General features: G+C 37.3%; 1 protein-coding gene across 3 annotated transcripts in view; it reads left to right on the forward strand.

The window, feature by feature from the left end:
• Window positions 1-21,945, forward strand: part of LOC132068684 (DNA repair protein RAD50) — a 48,472-nt gene that overhangs the window by 14,698 nt on the left and 11,829 nt on the right. For all 3 annotated transcript variants that reach the window (XM_059462351.1, XM_059462352.1, XM_059462353.1), the window contains 8 exons: window positions 4,804-4,931; window positions 6,050-6,164; window positions 6,380-6,509; window positions 6,593-6,802; window positions 8,685-8,893; window positions 9,278-9,479; window positions 20,194-20,363; window positions 20,437-20,761. In XM_059462351.1, the coding sequence (XP_059318334.1) occupies window positions 4,804-4,931; window positions 6,050-6,164; window positions 6,380-6,509; window positions 6,593-6,802; window positions 8,685-8,893; window positions 9,278-9,479; window positions 20,194-20,363; window positions 20,437-20,761 (1,489 nt within the window). The remainder of the gene's footprint in view (window positions 1-4,803; window positions 4,932-6,049; window positions 6,165-6,379; window positions 6,510-6,592; window positions 6,803-8,684; window positions 8,894-9,277; window positions 9,480-20,193; window positions 20,364-20,436; window positions 20,762-21,945) is intronic.

The following is a 21,945-nucleotide window of genomic DNA, read 5'->3' on the forward strand; positions in this document are numbered from 1 at the left end:
ATCTTTGTATGCCTCATTCACCTTGTATTTACCTTGAACATTCCCTTGCCAAACCATACAGTCTCCATTTCCAGTGACCCCTTCAAACTGAGCTAAAGAACTATAGAACTCAGTTATCCTTCCCAATTCCCAGTGATTGAATAGTCTCCTAAAATTTAGGTTCCATCCCTGCTCAGACCACACATCAGCCACAGTTACCTCCTGTTGTTGACATAAGTTGTAAATATCTGGGAAAAGTTGAAACAGAGTTTCCTGGCCAATCCTTTTATCCTTCCAGAAGGATACCTTCATTCCATCACCAACTTTAAACCTTACCTTTCTTATCATCTTTGGCCATAGATTTCTGACTGATCTCCACACACTGCACCCATAAGGAATTGCTACTGGATTGGCGGTCCAGCTTCCTTCTTTCCCATATTTTGCTCCAAAACCTCCTTCCATTGAGGGTTTTCTTCCGAGGCAAATCTCCATACTTCATCAACAGACTCTGATTTTGAGCTTTCAAGTTCCTGATTTCCAACCCTCCTTTCTTGTTGATTGTTAAGATATCCCACTTGACTAAATGGATCTTCTTTTTGTCACTGTTGCCTTGCCATAAAAAATTTCTTCTGAGTCTGTCAATTCTCTACACTAGGGTAACAGCCTAACAGCTATTGGGAATATGGACATCATATATGTAGGAAGAGCATCCAAGACACTGTTGATAAGTGTCACTCACCCTCCCAAAAACAAGTAATTCATCTTCCAATTTGTCAACTTCTTCTCACATTTCTCTATATCTCCATTCCAAATCCCCACTGATTTACTCTTGGCTCCCAAGGGCATGCCTAGGTAAAAGTAGCACGATAGCTTCCATGTAAAGTCATATTGGATACCTGCATGGCTGCAAGCCTTAAAGATTCTTTTTAAGGTTGAGCTGTAGATCGGGAAGCATCGTGATACTGGGGTTCGAAGGTGCAAACAACAGCGTGTGAAATGCTTTATGCGTGAAAGAAAGTAGACAATCAATGACCTGTTTCATTGGTGAAGCTGGCTTCTGGGCAATGGCGTATGTTCTTCTAGATCTGGGAAGGTAATCAGTGCATAAAAACCTAAAGAAATTGTAGAATGCTATTCCTTTTTGCACCGAATGGACATTAATGGCGAGGGTAGAAGATGTTCTGAAAATGAAGTAACTAATTCTAACAACATTGAGAGAAAAAGTCTGTATACTCTTCTAGTTCAAACATGTAACTTCTAAAGATCTTCAAACTCTTTAGTACCCAAAGGGTGTGGCCTAGTGATCAATGAAGTGAGTTGAGAACCATGAGGTCTCAGGTTCAAATCCCAGCGGAGGAAAAACGCTAGGTATTTTTTTTCCCATCTGGCCAAGTCTTAGTGGAAAGAGGTACATGGTACCTCTGCTGATGGGAGGTAGCAAGTACTCTGACGTGCTTTGAAATGCTTTTCCTTGAGCTGAGGGTTTATCGAAAACAACCTCTCTACCTCTCAAAGTAGGGTAAAGGTCTGCGAACACTCTACCCTCCCTAGACCCCACTTGTGGGATTACACTGGGTATGTTATTGTTGCACGCAAGTTGGTTCGGATGCCACAATTAATAAAAAAAAAAAAGATCTTCAAACTCCTTTAGGATCCTTATGGCGGTAAGTATAAAGTTGTTGTAGACATTGTAATACCAAGAGAGCAAATCTATTATGTGAATAAACTGATAACTTATTAAAATTAGGAGTCTCGTCATAAGGAGGTCAAATTTGTAGGTGTTTCTTCTTTTTGGTATACTTCTTATACATGTGCATTTTATTGCCCATACTTTAAAAAATCTATTACTTTATCAAAAAATAATAAAACCACTTTAAAAAGGCACTGAAATTAGATCAAACACCTATTTTAGTTTTCTTCTGGGTGAAAGGTAGTTTGCATAGGCACAATTACAATCACGGGCACACCTCTATGTTATATTTATCTATTCTTTTTTTGGTAACATTTCATATTTACATCCCGTGTATGCGAATGGTTATTCGTCCATTTCAAAGATGACGTGGTTTTTAGTTACTTGATTGTCTGACATCTCTTTTTAATTGCTTACTTCTAACTTATAATAGTGTTCTATACATAATATAATTGGCCAAACCCATCGGGAGACACCTGTGGTTAACAACATTTTTCACTTAGACACCTCAACTAAACCTTGTATGTACCAATTGAGCACTCAGACTACATCGAATTTGTTCCAATTAGACACTTTTTGGACAATCAACTAAAATTACAAAGTGAGTGTAAGCCACTTGCAAGTAACGTGGCATGATGGCTAATTAAAAGAGGACATGTGGCATTTTGGGTGCAAAATAATAATTTAAAAATAAATAAAAAGGAAAAAGAAATGAAAATTTATTTTTCAGCAAAAGTAAATAATTAATTCTATTTTCTAAATCCCACCCCACGCCTACCGGACTACAACGTGCAAACCACCACGAACCACCAACGCCACTTGCTCCGATGAACTTCGAGCAATGAGCCATTGTTGATCTAGCCGAAACAAGTTCGACGCCAGCGAACTCTGAACGACTACGAACCAACTAAACACAATAATTTCAATTTCAAGACAAACAATTTCAATTCCAAAGTCAAGCTCATTGTTACCTGTTAGTTTTTGTGGCTATAGGGATAATTGATTTCTAACAGAAAGGTAAAAGGAGAACCATAAACAAGGTTTTAAATAGTAAGTTTTGCCAAGGCAAAAAATAGTCATATTAATGGTTTCACAGCACCCTTTTCTTGATTCTTGACATTTCATTTTTAGCTCATAATTTCCATTGACATAGATCGAAACCCAAGTTTATACTTCCACCATGTGGGCCGTGAATCACCACCATCCTTCACTCTTTTTCGAGTTCCGATAACCACCACAAAACCATCGGATTTCCTCCTTTTCGAAAATTAGTGTGGTGGTGGTCTGGTGGATGGTGGTGGAAGGTGGAGTAGGCGGCGGGTAGAAAGAGTGACGAAGAAGGAGGAATAAAATATTTTTCACCAAAAAAAAAGCTCCTCACGTGCTCAGAATCTAGAAGACACACAATGTGCCAAGTCGTAACGGAAAGTGTCTAAATGACACAAAAGTAGGATCCTTCACTGTGTGTCTAAATGGTACAAGGTTTAGTTGAAGTGTCTAAATGAAAGATCGTGCCTACCACAGATGTCTCCCGATAGGTTTAGCCAATATAATTTTATTAATGAAGCGGCAAAAGCACCGTATACTAGTATACCAAAAAGTAAAAAAACCTTACAAAATAACATGATTTTCTGCGAAAGATATGCAATCTTCTATACATATAGGAACCTCATGGGTGCGAATCATAAAGAAAAAGGAATAAGGGGCTATTCCTCAAAAGTAACGAAGTTATTCTCTACTTTTGTTAGAGCTCTACTATTTCTCATTCCATGGGGTCCACATGAGTACTAATGGAGCAACAAAACATATCCTGTATCTTTTATTCCGTCTTCAGAGGGTCCAGTTGAACATTTCTTCTTTCGCAAGACCTACCATTACCCACTGAATGTATAATGAGATGGTCCACGTCTTTATCGAGCATTTATTTACACATGAAACACCAATTGATATATGTAATTGTCCTCTTCCTCAAATTTTTAGCTGTCGAGATCACCCTTAGCTAGCCAAGTGACAAGTGAAAAACACACCTTTCTCACCCTAGGGATCCAAATAGTAAATATAGAAAAACTATCTCCTACCTTACCAGAAGCATCTCATAATAAAAGTAATATAAAATACTCCATCAGTCCCGCCCCCATCTCCATACATCAAGGTTATACTATGTAGTGCTTTGTTTGTGATGCAATTCACCTAGATTTTAGAATTCTGCAATTTCCCAGTCTTGCAAGTTCCTCCAAATTTGAAATCTCACTGGACTTCTTGACCTTGTAGCCTTCGTACCTGTTGGATTTGACATCTCCTTTAGGCATGAAAGTTTTTACATGTTTGAAAGTGTACTACTCAAAAGTGTTGGTCCCGCATCACCAGTGACCTCACAAATTTACCCTACTCCTGCACCTATCCTCCCAACCTTCAAAATATTCCTCAGCAGACCCCACCCATGAAGACGTGTGACATTCTCCTCCTTTATCCCCCCTCCCAAGACCCTGTATTTCTCCACAATGACCTCTCTCCGAGAGCATCATCATCCCAAATGTCCATAGTCACTTTTCTTTCCAGGCATTATTGAAGATCTTTGAATCTTTAATCCAGTTCTTCCCAACACTTTGGTGTCATAAGAGTTTCTCATTTTACCAAGAGAAACTTTCTTGCCCCGTTTGTCAAATTCCACAGAAAATTCCTTCGAGCTTTCAAAATGCTAGAGAACTTGATAGTTCAATAAAATGGAGCAGAATGCAGAACCATGATATTTTGTTATCTGTTTTCTACTTTTGTATACTTCTTGTATATGAGTGCTTCTTTTGCGCCCATTTCGTTTTTAATCAAATTATTACTTTATAAGAAAAAATGAAGCACAGATGATTTATGAAGATTCTCCAGTTATTTAACCTACTGATAGAATGGCACTGGTTGGTTTACAATTGACCCGTGAATCTTTGTTTTCCTCTGGATATGGCAAGCCCATCACCTAACACCACTTCACTACCTTGGTTGGAGGTGGAAGTCCTTTCACTATGCAATGATCAGCGGATCTTACACTTCTTTCGATCTCTGTTATTTTCTTCTATGTTTCTCTGTGCATCTTTATGTTTTTCTTTTATATATTCTTTTTAAGCTGTACCTTCCTAGCACAGGGCTCTCCAGAGAGAGGTTGATGACTTGAGTGTCAAAGCCCGCGAAGCTGAGAAGGAGGTCAATATGTTGCAGATGAAAATAGAAGAAGTTAATCATAACTTGACCAAATATCACAAGGACATGGACTGTAAGATTCATCTGTGCTTCTGTAATCTGATTCATGAAAATAGTCTCTTTTTTTTTTGTGATTTTTCAGAGGTTCTATGGAAAATTCCCCTATTGCAACTTGATAAAGTTTAAATAGTGTCCTCTATCAGATTCTATCTGAATCGTGTAATCTGGTTAATACTAGGGGTGGGCACGGTATGGTATATACCGAATACCATACCGATACCGAAGTTTTTAATAGAGATTTGGTATGGTATTTGGTATGAATTCTTTCTTTGGTATTCGGAATTTGGTATTTATAAAACTTGAGGTTAAATATATAGGTCATTACATCACATCTCATTTAATGCAATTTGTATCTAGTCAAAAACCTTTTATCCAATAGTTTCATGTCATGTCAGTCCTTTAATTTATTTTTCACAGACTCGAAATGGTGGAAATGGCCTATTCTCTCTGTATTGTATAGACTAAAGATTATGTTTAATTTTGGCTAATGTTTAAAATCATTCAAATTAAGTAATTGATTAATGACGAAAATTGCTTGTACTTTCTTTTAAATATGTCTATTTGTGTATGGTGTTAGTTTAATATAATTGAGAAAAGTGAATCCTTTATTACATGAGTATATGTTGTCGAAATCAAATAAACTATGGTTAAGTCCCGTAAAATACCGAAACCGAACTTAAAAAAGAACCATACCGAATTAGTTTGGTATGGTAACCACGAAGTTTCAAATATATAGCTTGACATAGCAAAGATAGAATTCTTTCTGAGTATTGAGGTTAACAGTCATTTCACTCGTGACTTGTCAAAACAATAGCAGTCATGTCAGTCATTTATTCACAACCTGTATTTTCAGTCATGTTTAAAATCATTAAGAGTGATACCGGAGTTGAAATTCTTATTGTAACCTTGGTAAGTCCCTCAAAGATAATTCTCTTAACCACTATATAGCTTGACATAGCAAAATAGCAGTATTGAGGTCTTCTCTTCCCGTCTTCTTTATTCCTTTCATGCAAGTTAATTAATCTCTTCAATAAAGTATCTTATCTTGAGCTCTTTTTTTCCCATTAATCTCTTCGATGATAATCCTTTGTGTAGAGGCCTTACAGAGATCTTTTCCCTACTGCACTGCAGCAAGAAAGAGATTTCTGGAATCAAAGCTCCAGTTGATGGACCAGGAATTTGCTGGTGTAGAGTCCTATCCCAAAATTATGGACTCAGTCAAAGAGAAAAGGGATGTCCAGAAAAGGTTGGTCAAAATAGCCCCATTTCCTATCACGCTTTCTGATATTCAATCGTTAAAGTTTTACTTTGTGCTAAAATACATAGGAAAGATTATGTTTTATATTTCTCTTCAGAGTTATCAGTTTGATGAGATACTCTTTTTGATTCTTCTATTTTCGAAATATTATTATGCTTAGATGAATGTGGTTGTGTTTTCGAATTTCATGCGATGATATGCAGCAAGTTCAACATCGCGGATGGTATGCGGCAAATGTTCGATCCATTTGAAAGAGTTGCTCGTGCTCATCATATTTGCCCTTGCTGTGAGCGTCCTTTCTCTGCTGAAGAGGAGGATGAATTTGTTAAGAAGGTCATTCTATTTGTTATTCTTTCTGTTGGAGGGCCATCTTCTGACTACTACATTCCTGATTCATTTTTTTGCTTTCACTGCAGCAACGAGTAAAAGCTGCAAGCTCTGCTGAGCATATTAGAGTATTGGCTATGGAGTCTTCAAATGCTGATTCTCGTTTCCAACAAATAGACAAGCTTCGTTTGGTTTATGAAGAGTATGTCAAAGTTGGAAAGGAGTCAATACCTCAAGCAGAGAAGAATTTAAATGAGCTAAATGAAGAATTGGACCAAAAAAATCAGGCTCTTGATGATGTAATTTCAGTTCCCGTTATATTTTATATTCTAGCATTGGAGCTTTTTTTTTTTTTTTGGATAATAAAAGGGCAGCCCGGTGCACTAAGGTCCCGCTATGCGCGGGGTCCAGGGAAGGGCCGGACCACAAGGGTCTATTGTACGCAGCCTTACCTTGCATTTCTGCAAGAGGATGTTTCCACGGCTTGAACCCGTGACCTCCTGGTCACATGGCAGCAACTTTACCAGTTACTCCAAGGCTCCAATGAAAAATATAAATAAATAAGACCAAGGTCATCCCTCATGTGAATGCCTGCTTTACTGGAACATCCTCTGCTTGCCTGGGCTTTGTCCCTCTTCAACTTCTCTTTATGCTTCCCTTTTTCCTGAGAAACTTTTTATGCTTCCCCTTTTCTGCTGCATTGCTGCTCTTTCTGCTGTTGTCGAATGTAAACCCTTTTACTGTGTGTAAGTTAAACCGCATATCAGGATCTGCTCGATTAAGTTAAACACCTTTTTCTATATGTTGATTTCGTGTTTTCTACTATTTTCAAATGCCAAAAAACTCTGCATTTGATTAGTTGGGTGCTCCGGTACATTGACTTGACAGAGTTTTGAAACGCGGATTTGGTTATATCCAAGTTTCCAATGTTGCTGCATTGTTGTTTCGAGCTTCCTGAGCTTCCTCAAGGCTTTGCTTAATAACTTCCTCCTGCTCTTAAACCACAACTTATTAGGAGTAGTAGATCCGAACCTTAGTTCACACCTAGATATGAAGTAGTCACGCGTTTGGTTGCTTTGGACTTCCATGCAATAAAACTATAAAATAGTGCGCGCCAAGCTTGAGGTTCAGGTGTTCGCGATAATGATCATCTTTACTAGATAAACAACGTATCACATCTTCTTTTCATCCACTGCTTATCATGTGTAGTTCTAGTCACAGCATTTCTGTATTACATGCCAGTAACCTCCCCTAGTTCCCTTGCGTGTTCAATTGTCTATAAGTAAGTTTTCTTGATTGAGCAGTTCGCATAGTTTTGACAAATTTTAGGCATCTTTGAAGTTTTATTCTGCTTGCGATTTGGCAGGGTTGGTGTATTTTGATTGAGTACTGAATTATTGATTCTTGTTGGACCTAGAAATATGTCAAAAGGATTTGATTGAAAAAAAGAGAGACTTATTTCAGAAGGTGTTAATGAACTCAGTGGCAGTGTTATCAAAAGCACAAAAAAGCTCTAAGGTCAGCTGGGGCTTTAAGCGCAAGGCGCAAATAAAGCGCGGGCTTTAATCAAAAAAGGCGCAATGGTGCAAAAAGACAAATATATATATGGTTAGACCAAGACTAATAATAACAAGCATGAATGAACAAATATATGGACAAAGAAAATGTAAAAACATTACGTTGAAGTGAAATATAAATTATCTAGTGTCACCTCTTGAAGAGAGGCTCATTGGCAAGGAAAAGTATGTCTTAGAGCCTTGATGATGACATTGAAGCGCACATAAAGCGAGGCGAAGCACTCAACCTGTTTTGAGCCTCGCTTCAGGGCTTAAGCGCGCCTTTGACAACACTGCTCAGTGGCATTGACACACAAAAGTGATGATCATTGCTTTAAAAAATTCATAGGAACGTCCTTTGGAGATCCTATTTGATGAGCAATAAGTTGTCACTGCTGCTTCCTCTTAGTGGTTAACTTTAGCTTAGAAGGCAATATTGTCTAGCATGACTGTGTAGGTTTTAAAGTACTGAAATCAATCAAATCATGCTATCAACATTCAAATAATGTTATTTGTGATATTGGGCACGCATTTCTCAGAGCTTGTAAGAGAAAGGGAACTAAATATTCATGCATGTAGTCTATAGAATTTTCTAATTGTACATGATAATCCTTTTTGCTGGCAGGTGTTAGGTGTTTTGGCTCAGATAAAGGCTGAGAAGGATGCAGTTGATGCGTTAATAAAACCTGTAGAAACATCTGACAGGCATTTCCAAGAAATTCAAGCTCTGCAGAAGCAGGTTGATGATTTGGAATATGGTCTTGATATGCATGGGAAAGGAGTAAAATCTATGGAGAAAATTCAATCAGAATTGGATGAACTGCAGAGCAAAAAGTATATAGTTAATTTCTGTCCACTAATCAGAATTTTTCTTTTCTGTATGTTATTCCAAAGTTGGATCATTTTATAAATTCTAAAAGGGCAGCCCGGTGCACTAAGCTCCCGCTATGCGCGGGGTCCGGGGAAGGGCCGGACCACAAGGGTCTATTGTACACAGCCTTACCTTGCATTTCTGCAAGAGGCTGTTTCCATGGCTCGAACCCATGACTTCCTGGTCACATGGCAGCAACTTTACCAGTTACGCCAAGGCTCCCCTTCATCATTTTATAAACTCTATTTTTGAATTTTAGATACTTAGGCATATCAGTACTAAAATGTTGTATACTTTCTTACGCTTTTAGACTGTAACTATTATCATGTCCTATAACTGACAACCAGAGACAATTTGTACACGGAGGTGGAGAAGCTGAGAAATGACCAGAGATACATGGAAAATGAATGTGCAAGTTTCCAATTAAGATGGGCTAATGTAAGAGAAGAGAAGTCACAAGTAGCAAACATATTGGACCAATTTAAAAGGGTAGAAGAGGAATTGGATCACATTGCTGAGGAGAAAAATCAAATTGAGCTTGAAGAGAAGGTAATTGTTTCACTATCAATATTTTATTAGGTTCATGATTATCATAGTTGCCTTTAGCTAGCCAATCGCATATAGTTTCATATGTTTAGGGCATGTACTCTTCTTCGTTAGTCCCTTTTCTTAAAAGGGGTAAGTTGTTTTGCTCCTAGCATGTATCGTCTTCGTGGAGTCTCGTAAAGGAGCAGTATATTGATAGTTACATGAAAATAGCACCTGTGATCTGTCACTTCTGTACTTGTTCCACGTCTGTCCCTTGTGTATCAGAAACTTGCAAGAACTACTCTTTTTTTGTATTAAAAATAACTGAGAAAAGGGCACATGTGACATACACCTTTAGTCATTACCTAAGTTCAGAGAGAAACTGATAGTTTTGTAACCTTTCTCGAAATAGGTGATGGGTAATACTGAAATAGGGCTCAAATTCTTGAAATGTTTGTTTACCCTGACAAAAGATCTCGTGGAGGGAGGATGATAATATTTGTAATCTGTCCGCGTTGGAAAATACCCAATGAAAACACATTTAAGGGCTCTAGGATCATGTTTTCCAGCATTCCTCTTGTGGACAATGCAGCCACAACCATACATCTTTGGAAGAACAATATATTCATTCTTAGTATCACATTGGACTTCAAATAAGTACCAAATCTTTTATCCATGTATTTTGTGCCATTGTCAGTTCTCATTTTTTATTTTTATTTTTATCTTAGCCTTAAATTAAGTAGAAATCATTATGAAATGACTGAAAGCAATAGAAAACTTCACTTTTAGCCTTCAACAAATGCACCCAAGTCATCCTCGTATGACAATCAATAAAAGTAACAAACCATCGTCTACTAGGCAAACACTATTTGAGTAGGACTCCATAGATCAGAATGAATAGTCATAAAGGTAGTCGTACTTTTATTATCACTCAATGATAAGAGTTTCTAGTATGTTTTCAATATTCACAAGCATTACAAAATAATGATTGAGTTCTTGAAAACAAACTAGGGTATAACTTATTGAAAACAAAAAACGATGGGTGCCCTAACCGTCATTCTTAATAAATTTTAAAAAAGGCCTGACCAAAGTTTTGAGTTCCATAAAAAATGTATAAGCAGTCATGCTATCTACTACTACTACTACCAATCCTCTTCCCGTTTGAAGATTTTCAAAGACACAATGATCAGGGAAGAATTTGATTGTATAATTTAGAGCTTTGATGATGGAACTAACAGAGAACAAGTTAACAAGAAATTCAGATACATGGAGAAAGGACGAAAGTTTAATATTAGGTGTACAAAGGCAACATACATAGTTTACCCGCTGACCTTGGACCAAATCCATGTGATACACTCGTTGAGTACAGGCAACCCTATACACACCCAGCCTTTTCAGAGTGCATCTAAGACACCATTTTGTTACTCCCATTAATGAAGTTACAAATATGGAGCTTTTGGCTACAATCTTAGGTTGTGAAGTTGTTATCCTACCAACTATCTACCTTGGAATGCCTCTGGTAGCCTAAGTCGCTTGGACTCTTCAAAAATGTTGACCGGTGCATGTCGGATCTTCCAAAAGTTGTGTATTTATGGAGGATCCAACACGGGTGCGGCAATATTAGAGAGTCCGAGCAACTTAGTGGTAGCTGAGTCAAAATCTACGGAAATCTGGAATATTGTGATTGAGAAGTGTGAAAAGAAATTGGCCAGATGGGAGACTCAATAGTTTTTGGTTGATAGACTGACTCTCATTAATTCAGTTCATGATGCCCTCCCAACATACATGGCGTCCTTGTTCCCAATTCCAACATGGATCATCAATAGGTAGGTTGGATAACATCAGGAGGAATTTTTTGTGTGGAATACAGAAAGGAAAGGATTTCACTTGTATAAGTGGAAATCACCGACATTTGGAAAGAGTTATAGGGGATTGGGAATTAGGAATCTGAAGATAAAGAGCAAGGCACTGAGAATGAAATGGTTATGGAAGTTCACTATAGAAACTCAGTTCTTGTGGGGGAAATTCGTTGAAGCAAAATATGAGGAGGAAGATAAATGGATGACCGAGGAGGTTACTATACCTTATGGGGTAAGCTTATGGAATCCTAACTTATGGCTCTTGGCTTATTTTTTGTTATTTTGGCTTAAAAACAAGTGCTTAAAAGGACTTTTTTATTTTACCCAAAACACTACAAAAGTGCTTAGTAAGTATTTTGGCTTAAAAGCACCTAAAATAAGCCAATCCAAACAGGCTCTAAGATTGAAGTGCTTATGGGGAAAAACATACTTTTGGAAGGCAGTGTTATCAAAAGCGAAAAGCGCAAAAAAGCTCTAAGTTCAGTTGGGGCTTTAAGCGCAAAGCGCAGATAAAGTGTGGGCTTTAATGAAAAAAGGCGCAATGGTGCAAAAATACAAATATATATATGTGTAGTCCAATACTAATACTAATAATAATAAGCATGAATAACAAATATATGGACAAAGAAATTGTAAAAACATTACGATAAAGTGAAATATCAATTATCTAGTGTCATGTCTTCCAGATAGGCTCATTGGCAAGGAAAAGTATGTCTTACGGCCTCGATGATGACACTGAAGCGCACATAAAGCAAGGCGAAGCGCTCAACATGTTTTGAGCCTCTCTTCAGGGCTTAAGCGCGCCTTTGACAACACTGTTGGAAGGATGACTGGCGTGAGGTTAGCAGTATGGAAATGCTATTACAATCTAGTTCTACACCAACAAAGGACTTTAGTAGAACTGTGGACACCTCAAGTTTGGAGCTTTACTTTCAGAAGACAGTTTCTTAACTGGCCAACACTCCCTCATACGACAATGTTGGTCTGACCATTGCTCTATAGAACTTACCCTTCAGCCTTAGAGGCACCTTCCTATCGCACAAAACCCCAGAAGCGAGCCTCTATTTCACTCACCCTGCTCCAATGTGGTGCATGACATCCTTGTCAATCTCCCCGGTACCTTGTATTATGGACCCTAGGTACTTGAAATTTCCTTTCCTAAGCATGGCTTGTGTATTGATCTTCACTTCTACCTTTGCCTCATGCACTATGTTACTGAACTAGCACTCGAGGTATGCAATCTTGGTCCTGATTAACCTAAAACCTTTAGACTCTGGGGTCTGTCTCCAACTTCTAGCCTCTCGTTAACTCCTCCGCGTGTCTCGTCAATCAATACTATGTCATCTGCGAACAACATATACCATGGCACCTCCCTCTGGATATGTCATGTCAATTCATCCATCACCAAGACAAACATAAACGGACTGAGGGCTGAACCTTGGTGCAACCCTATCATGGCCGCAAAATGTTCCGAGCTTCCTCCCACTTCTCTATTTCAACCATTCGGGTATTAATATGTGAGTTACATCTTTATCTTCATTCCATTCTCCTGAACGAGCCTAGAGATTTAAATTATTTGCATTTTGGCCCTGCAGTCCCATCTAGTCTCACCTCAACTTCTCTCCTATCGTCTTTGTCTAAATCTGCATGTATTTAGTCTTACTTATACTTATTCGAAAACCCTTACTCTCTAACGTGCTTCTCCATAGTTCAAGCTTTTTGGTTGACATCTTTGTTAGTTTCTTCAATTAACAATATCATCAACAAATAGCATACATCATGGAACCTCTCCTCTTGTATTGTGTTGGTTACCGTAAACAAATAGCGACTCAATGCCAATCCCTAATGTAGACCCACTGTTATGGGAAGCTCCTCTGTATCACGTACCATTATTTCACGCTTGTGATGACTCCTTCATACATGTCCTTGATGACATTTATATATTTAATATGAATTCCGTTCACCCACCAAAAGACCTTACGTGGTACTCTATCATATACTTTCTCTAGATCAATAAACACCTTGTGTAGGTCTTCTTTCCGTGATTAATTTCCATCAATCTGCTTAGTAAGAATATAGCCTCCGTTGTAGATCTACCAGGCGTAAATCCAAATCGGCTCTCTTTCCCTCTTATCGTGTTCCTAAGTCTACGCTCTATCACTCTTTCCCAGAGTTCCATCGCAAAACTTTGAATATCTCCTTTGTTCTTATAAATCGAAACCAGGGTACTCTTTCTCCACTATTGGGCATCCTGCCACTTCTTAGTATAGCATTGAATAGCTTGGAGAGCCATTCGAATCCTACATATCCAAGGCCCTTCCAAAACTCTATAGGATGCTATATGGGCCACAAGCTTTTCTAATCCGCCTATTTTTCATAGCATGCTTTACCTCTGACGTTCTAATTCTATGAGTGTAGCAAATGTTTTATCATTCACAAACGTGTGTAGATCTAAAATGTTGTTCTGTTTCGAGTTGAACAATTGATCAAAGTAGTCTTTCCATCTCTCTTTGATCTCGTTATATCTTGTCAACACTTGTTGAGAATCGTCCTTAATACATTCACCTGGTTTAGGTCCTTGCCCTTCTTCTCTCTTAGTAGTGAGCCAATTTTAACAATTCTTTCTCCCCTTCTTGTGTCCCTAGCTTTTGATACAAACCATCTAGAGCTTCCCCTCGGGTTTTACTAATAGCCTTCTTAGCTTGAGCTTCCCTCTTAGCTCTCTTGTATTCTTCAAAAGCTTCTTTCTTAGCTCTCTTGTATTCTTCAAAAGCTTCTTCCTCCTCTGCTTTTGGTAACTTCCTTTAACTCCGCATATATCTCCCACCTTCTTAAAAAGATCGATGCACCAAAGATGCGCGGGTAGACCTACTAAGTTCACCGCCGCAAGATCGTTTGGAAAGTGAGAATCTTCACAACCAGTTTGCTCCACCCATTCTTCTAACTTCAGAAAATTGCCATCAAACCATCTCCTACCATCATACAAAACTTTTGAAGCCTGAGACTCATCAGCTAATCTGAACAGAAAGTGGGTGTCACCCAACTGGGTCATTTTCAAAACATCAGCAACTCTCCAGGCTTGAAGAGCCCAACTTCTGACGGCCTCCGAGGATCCCACCCACTTGGAGAAAGAACCCAATAAACAAGTTTTCAAGGACCTTTTTCTTCTATGCACATGTTCATCTGGCATATAGAGTCGAGGATCTTTACCTGATAGGCATCATCCTTCTAGTTCAAAAACTGGCGATTCATGCATTTCGTTGAAGGACCTTTTCTTGAGCTTACTCGATTCTAGAGAGAAGTAGGATCTTCTTTCACTAGACTCCATATCAGATTCTGTTACTGTAAGCTAGATCCTTATTTATGTTCCATGTGGAAATTTTTTTTATCTTTATTTGAACCCTATCTCCCTTCATCTTCATCATCAACACCACCAAAAACCACTTTCCTCCATTGAAGCACCAATTTTCACTTTTTTTTTTTTTTAAAAAAAAAAAAGTGCAACTGATATGTTTTTAAAGAGGGTCCGTGTCCACCTCCGTCTCCACTGATAACCAGACATTTTGGTCGAATCGGCTGCGAGATAGAGAAATCCATCTAACATCGCCTCCGAACTCTCCGTGTGGCTGGTTTGGAATTCAAATAGGTTCTTGACATTAGGTAGAAATTGTGGGCAATGGGAGTGAAGAGTACAAAAATAGCTTTGGATATGAAAATTGTTTCTGTCTGTGGTGGATTTGGGCAAGGATGGTGCTGAGATCCTTTGCTCATAAATGGTGGGTGGTTGTTAATGTTTTGGTGGTAGCCATGGATGATGAAGACGACGAATGGAACTAAATTTGGTGCTTCTGGATGAAGATTAAAGTTTTTTCTTGGTGTTTATTTTTTTTTTTCCGTGGTTGAGAATGGAGGGTTGCTAGGTTTTAAAGAAGTGTCCGGCGACTGATTTTAGGAAGATGAAGAAGATGGAGTATCCTTTGAAGTGTTTTTATTATTATTATTATTATTATTTTATTTTTTTTATTTTTAAATTAACTAGATAATCTAAAGCCCGTGCTAAGTAGGGGCCCAATATGGCTGATTTCAAATTTTAGATTAATTTTATATATAGAAAATTTAAAATTTCTGGTACTATTTTGCCTTATTTAATAAAAATAAAAATAAAAATGAATTCTTGTTCACAAAAAACTTATATAGTGTTTTGACCAACATTCTATTGGTCCTAGCCAAAGTTATAGTACGTTGGTATTAATTATGAGAACATTCATTTCTTAAGTTGTAAAGCACTAAGAATTTAATATTCTATCCTTTTTTACTATCCCTTAATGCTATAAATCTATTAAGGTTGTGAAGATACATATTTGCTTCTTAGATTGAATTGTATCTTATACAACAACCGTCAGTCATTATATGTTGTTCTCTTGAAGGTCAATCCTTTCTAATTTATTGCTCACAAATAAAAACTAGAAAGTTCAGCGCCTAATTAAATGCGCTATCTTAATTGATAGCAGAAAAGCTGTTAGCATGATACAATATTTGCTTTTGTTCTTCTTTCATAGTTGGAAAGTTATATTTATATCAATTTAGTGAAAACATTACATGGAGTCTCACATCATAAGTGTTTTTTCTTTAAACCCTTTAATTTAAATTTTACTTACGTTTAGGATATATAGTTACATATCAAATTAATTTCTCAGCCCAGGTATTTTTCTTTTTTTTTCTAGGAGGTTTGTTCTTATTAATGTCAATTGCTTATATGATTTCTCAAATTGCAATTATGCATTCATTATTTTGTCATTTTTTCTTTCACTTATATTACCAATAAGTTGTATGTTTAAAACACAATTAAAATAATACTGTAGTTTGTGCTATGTATCCAAAACTTTATTATATTAACGTTTGTTATGAAAATAAAGTTTGCAAAAACTCAAATTCTTCCATATGATATTTCATGTGAATTATTAATACTTTTCAAAAGATATGACTTGTTTAAAAGGAAACTATTTCCCTCTCTTATCTGAGACAAAACAATAGCAATATTTAAGCATCAATTGATAACTTGAATTTTAATTTGATTGAATAGTCTATTGTTAATGTAGGTAAACTGGACCCAAACAATACTTATTATTTTTATCAAAAATTGATTTGGATAATTCTAGAATTAAATCAAACTTACATTAGTTCAAATTATTAAATTAATTTTACATGTTTAAAATGAAACAAAGTAGAAATTTGATTTTTTGTTTAAACGAAGAAGTACTATTTTAAATTTTTTTGTGAACACTCTTAGTTTACTCTAATTTCAAGTACTCCATCTAAGTCATTTTACTTGTCATGTTGTCTTTTGCACGTTTTTTTTTTTTTGGGAGGAAACGTCAGTTAGAAGAATAATTTGCCTAAATTAACTTTATTTTATGCTTGGACCTCAATTTAATATTATTTTTTCTTTCCCGACATTTATCTTTTTCCACACTTATTAGAGTAAGAATAAAAGTAATAAATGATTAAATTCTATCTTATTTTAAAATACAAATATTTTAAGTCGATTTATTTTAGTAAACATAACAAATAAATGACACGGCGGATTAGATTAGATCTCAGGCTATTATAAGAAAAGAAAAAGAAATTGTATGGTTTTGCTATTTACCTTTTGAAGAAAAGCAATAAAATGGGGTCCACGTCTTTAGCTTTAACATTGATTGCTTTTGCTTCTCCCAATGCGTTGATACACACGTGGCAGAATCTACAGCTATTGACTTAGTGGGGGATACATTGGGAATTACATGGATTTTACCTGATTTTTTTGAAAATTCAACACTTTCAGTGCACAATGTACAACTGCACTAAGCTAGCTTTTTGTTAAATTACGAAACTGCCCTTGGTTGTCCCAACACTCCACTCTTCTATATAATAGAAATGACATGTGTCAGAATTCATTTGCGTGTGCCATACACTTGTTGAGAAAAAGTGGTCAAACACCAAAGCTGTGTGTCTTAGACACACTGAAAAACTTTGGTGTGTAAAGAGTTGCGCGTGGTCGATGGGTGTCACACGAATTGTAAACTATGCATTCTGCCGGTGGACAAACAACGAAACTTGTTTCAGTGACAGGGTTTAAAGATCCACTGGTTATTTTGACATAACCCGAGAAGTCCTTGGGAGAGCTTGTCATGTGTCTATTCACACCAGAACCAATAATCCAAGAAGAAAATTAAGGTGAGCATTAAAAGTAGTACCTGATTACACATAATTAGATGTGGCAACAGTAGATGAGTCAAGTTTGAGAGATGCTTAATTTCATCAGAAGACAAGGTTTCTTCGTAGTCTGGCTCCTAGGATGTCTAGACATATTCTGCCGTATTTGCTTGAACCCTTGATATACCTGCTTGTTCTCTCCCATGACCTATTGTTAGTCTTCATCAGAAGACAAGGTTTCTGGCTCCTTGGATGTCTAGACATTTTCTTCCATATTTGCTCGACACCTCTTTATATACGTACTCGTTTTCTTGCACGACCTCTTGTTAGTCTACCATGTACCTTCCAGACTGTCTCCTTTGTATGATTGACTTTCCACAATAATCACAGTGCAAGTGATATTTACTAGAAACAAGTGCCTTTGGTTGTTCATAAGAAGCAGTTAACCCATATTTCTCCTGTGGCTCAGGATAAGGCATGATACCTCGTTGGCTTTCTTCCTACTGGACATAAGAGTATGCATCCTCAAGAGAAGGAAAAAGAATTTTATCAAGAACTTGAACCCTGACTTGAGCATACTCTTTGTTCAAACTGGCCAGAAAATCATAGGCTCACTCCCTTTTTAACCAATTTTTGAAATAGGACTGTATCCTCGAAACACATTTTTAGAGGTCCTGATAGTACTCTATTTCTGATGTAGCCCACTGAATTAGAGTATAATCAGTGATGATCAACTCATCTTGCTTTGTGTCGTGGATTTTATACCGAATTTTGAAGATCGGGGCATCATTTCCCTTGAGAGAGTAAGTGCATTTAGTTGAATTTCATATTTTTTTCCAGTAGTGTCAAGCAATAAATACAACAACAACATACCAGTGTAATCCCACAAGTGGGGTTTGGGGAGGGTAGAGTATACGCAGACCTTACCCCTACTTGGTAGGTATAGGGCTCTTTCCGATAGACCCTCGGCTCAAGTAAAACAGAAACACGACAATTATGAAAACATATGCAATAACAACATCAGGATAGTAAGAAAACTGAAGCAGAAGAGACAACAAGTAGTAATAGAAAACTAAGAATAGGAATACGGGGATATTAAAATAATACTAAAAAGACGAAAATTATACTAATTCTACTGGTTAAGAAAATAATACTAATCCTACTGGTTAAGAAAATAATACTAATCCTACTTCTAGCCTTCTACCTTAATCCTCGAGCTCCACACCCTCCTATCTAGGGTCATGTCCTCGGTGAGCTGAAGACTTGCCATTTCCTGCCTGATCACCTCTCTCCAATACTTCTTCAGCCTATCTCTACCTCTCCTCCAGTCCTCCAGTGCCAGCCTCTCGCACCTCCTCACCGGAGCATCAGTGCCTCTCCTCTGGACATGACCGAACCATCTCAACCTCATGTGATTATAGGCTATTTTCTCGCACATATTGTCTTGGTCATCGAGCATCGAGGCCACTCCTACCTTATCCCGAATATTTTCATTTCTGGACATGTCTGTCCTGGTAAACGCGCACATCTATCTCAACATCCTCATTTCCGCAACAGTGTCAAGCAACAAATACTGTTTAGAAATTCGAGGGTGCATGGTATTCAAAAGTCATGTCATAACAAGAGAAATATCAAGATTCCATTGACCATAACATCAGTCAAGTCAGGTGTTTTTTTTTTCTCTCCAATTATATAACCAAGTAATTTTCAAGTATTAATATCTAGTTTCACGAAGCTGATTTGTGTGAGAGATTTTTTATTGACTACTTTTGTGTCCCCCTATTGTTTGATTAACAATCCAAGCATTTTTTTTTTTGTGGGGGGAATTAGAACTCCCTTAGGGAAGAAAAAATTTCTAAGATGAAAATTTGCAGAATTTGAAATCCTAAGATAAAACCTTCAGAGAAGATACTATGTCCGGAAATAGGATTGGATTGCTAAAACTGGGCTGGGTAGGCTCGAGATAGGCGGGAGACCGCCAAGGAGTAAAGTTTTCCTCTAAAAGTCGTTGGAAAAAGTTTTACTCGCTGGCATGTGAAGCTAACACGTCACTAGAGCTGGAGCTGTTGGTGGTGTGCATGACAGCACTTATGGCAGTCTTTAGTGGAGCTGCTTGTTGGGTTTGGTCACCAGCTATAGAAAGCATGAGGTGGTGGTGGTTTTTGCACAAAACTGATAAAAAAATATTTTTTGCGAACAATATAAGAGGGAAGTTAACTCGACCTCTTGAATCACAAATGGAACCCTTGTGCTACCTAGGGAGAGAAATCAACTAAAAAAAAGACAGTAATGACTGAAATCTTGAAGATTCTGATGGAAGAAGAATTCCTTTGTATTTCTACATGTCTTACATCCCATGAGCAAGGGTACTTACACAAGAGGTCTTATTACTAATTTACGAAAGTCAATTGATCGCGGTACATGAATTACATATAATTACAACTAAATAAACTATCCTACAATCAAGCTAGTCAGCACTTAACACTCATAAATTTATTTAAGACAGATTTTATTCATAATTGTATTGTTGTTAGTTTTCTTGTTAATTTAATCCAACCTATTACAGATCTATCTTTGAAATTTTTACATGAACTATTTTACCTGTACTTTAATTTCTGCAATTTAAAACTAGAAATAGTATGGATATCCTGAGCTCACATTGCATGCTTTGTGAATTTCAGCATCTTGCAGAGGCTTTTGGTCCCTTGTTGAAGGAAAAGGAAAGACATTTGAAGCACCACGCGGAACTGAAAAAAGAACTTGGTAAAGAGTTGGAACAGCAGGCAGAAATTATAAGAGATTATCAACAGGAAGTACTTACACTTCGGAAGATTAACTCCAAAATTAAAGAGTATGTTTAATTAAATAGATGAAGCAAAAGATCATTCTCTAATTGGTCATATTGATAATTAGTTCTCTTGCAGGTATTATGATTTGAAAAAAGAACAAAGATTGAATGAACTGCAGGACAAGCAAAGCGTGTCAGAATCTCAGCTTCTAAGTTGCGAGTCCAGAAAGAATGAGGTTTCGGCTGAAGTGACGAAAAGTAAGGATTTGATGCGGAACCAGGATCATTTGAGACGCAACATTGAGGATAATTTGAACTATAGGAAAACTAAGGCTGAAGTTGATGAGCTCACGCATGAGATTGAATTACTGGAAGATAAAGTTCTGACGGTGGGTGGCTTCTCCACTGTTGAAGCTGAGCTTAAAAAGCTTTCACACGAAAGAGAGAGGCTACTTTCTGAGGTATGAGTTGATCTCTCTGTGAATATATTGGGAAATTATTTTTGGTATAAATATTCCACCGATAGACCTCATGTGCTAGCTTTCGACTCTCGATGAACATGTTACCCTCTAGAACTTTTCTCTTTTGGCTTCCATGTGACTTTCAGTAAAGGTTAGCATATATAAAAGCATAACCATGATGGGTGGTGTCCTTATATGGACTTGGGCAATCCTCCCCTCATGAGCTAGTTTTTGGGGTTGAGTTAGGCCCCAAATCCATTTCTTTACATGGTATCTGAGCCAGACCCATCCCAATTCTTTGTTTAATGATGTTGGGCCCCGATATTATATGGTCCACCCTCCAGTTAACGAGGTCTGGGCGTGTGGGGGAACGTTAAGAGTCCCACATCGGATACGGGATGCTAATTGGTCTCTTTATATGGATTTGGACTATCCTCGACCTATGAGCTAGCTTTTGGGGTTGAGGTAGGCCCAAGATCCATTATTTACATGGTATCAAATCAGATAGAGTTCCTGGGATAGAATCTCACCGCCACCCATTATCAAAAAGAATTTTCACGTGCTTGGCCCATGGAAAAAATTAAAATCAGGCCTACACGTGAGGGGGTGTCTTGAGAATATAACTAAATGTTAAAAGTGTGCTCTCTCTAACAGCTTAAGCTTTTAGATGAGATGGTCACACACTTCAATAGAAAGTTCAATTTAAAGGTCAATAATGTGGTGTGGTTTGCTTTTCCAGCTAGAACAGCAGTTTGTCTGAAAGTGGATTCTTTCTTGGACACAATTTACTTTTAAAGGTCAATATTTTTTAACAAGTAATTCATTACGCATAATTATCAAATTATTGCATCAACTACATAGTGAGTCTTGTAATTTTATTCAACATTTCACTTGGATACTATTCCTAATGAGTCTTGTAGTTGTTATTCGACATTTTACTTGGATACTGTTCCTTTATTCCTTGGTGGTTGTCATGCCTCTTGAACTCTTGGCTGACACCTTCTTTGCTTTGATATTCCTTTCTTTCAATAAAGCACAGTACATGTTTCAGAATCAACTCAAACCTCTGTATAAATTATTGGAGTTAATTCCCTAAAAGGTCACCCATGTTTAGACAATTGCCTCCTAGTATCACTTTTGTTTCTTTTAGGACTAGAATATCACTCAACTATCACCATTTTCCT

This window comes from Lycium ferocissimum, chromosome 8 (assembly GCF_029784015.1).
Source record: "Lycium ferocissimum isolate CSIRO_LF1 chromosome 8, AGI_CSIRO_Lferr_CH_V1, whole genome shotgun sequence".
Classification (NCBI taxonomy): Eukaryota; Viridiplantae; Streptophyta; class Magnoliopsida; order Solanales; family Solanaceae; genus Lycium; species Lycium ferocissimum.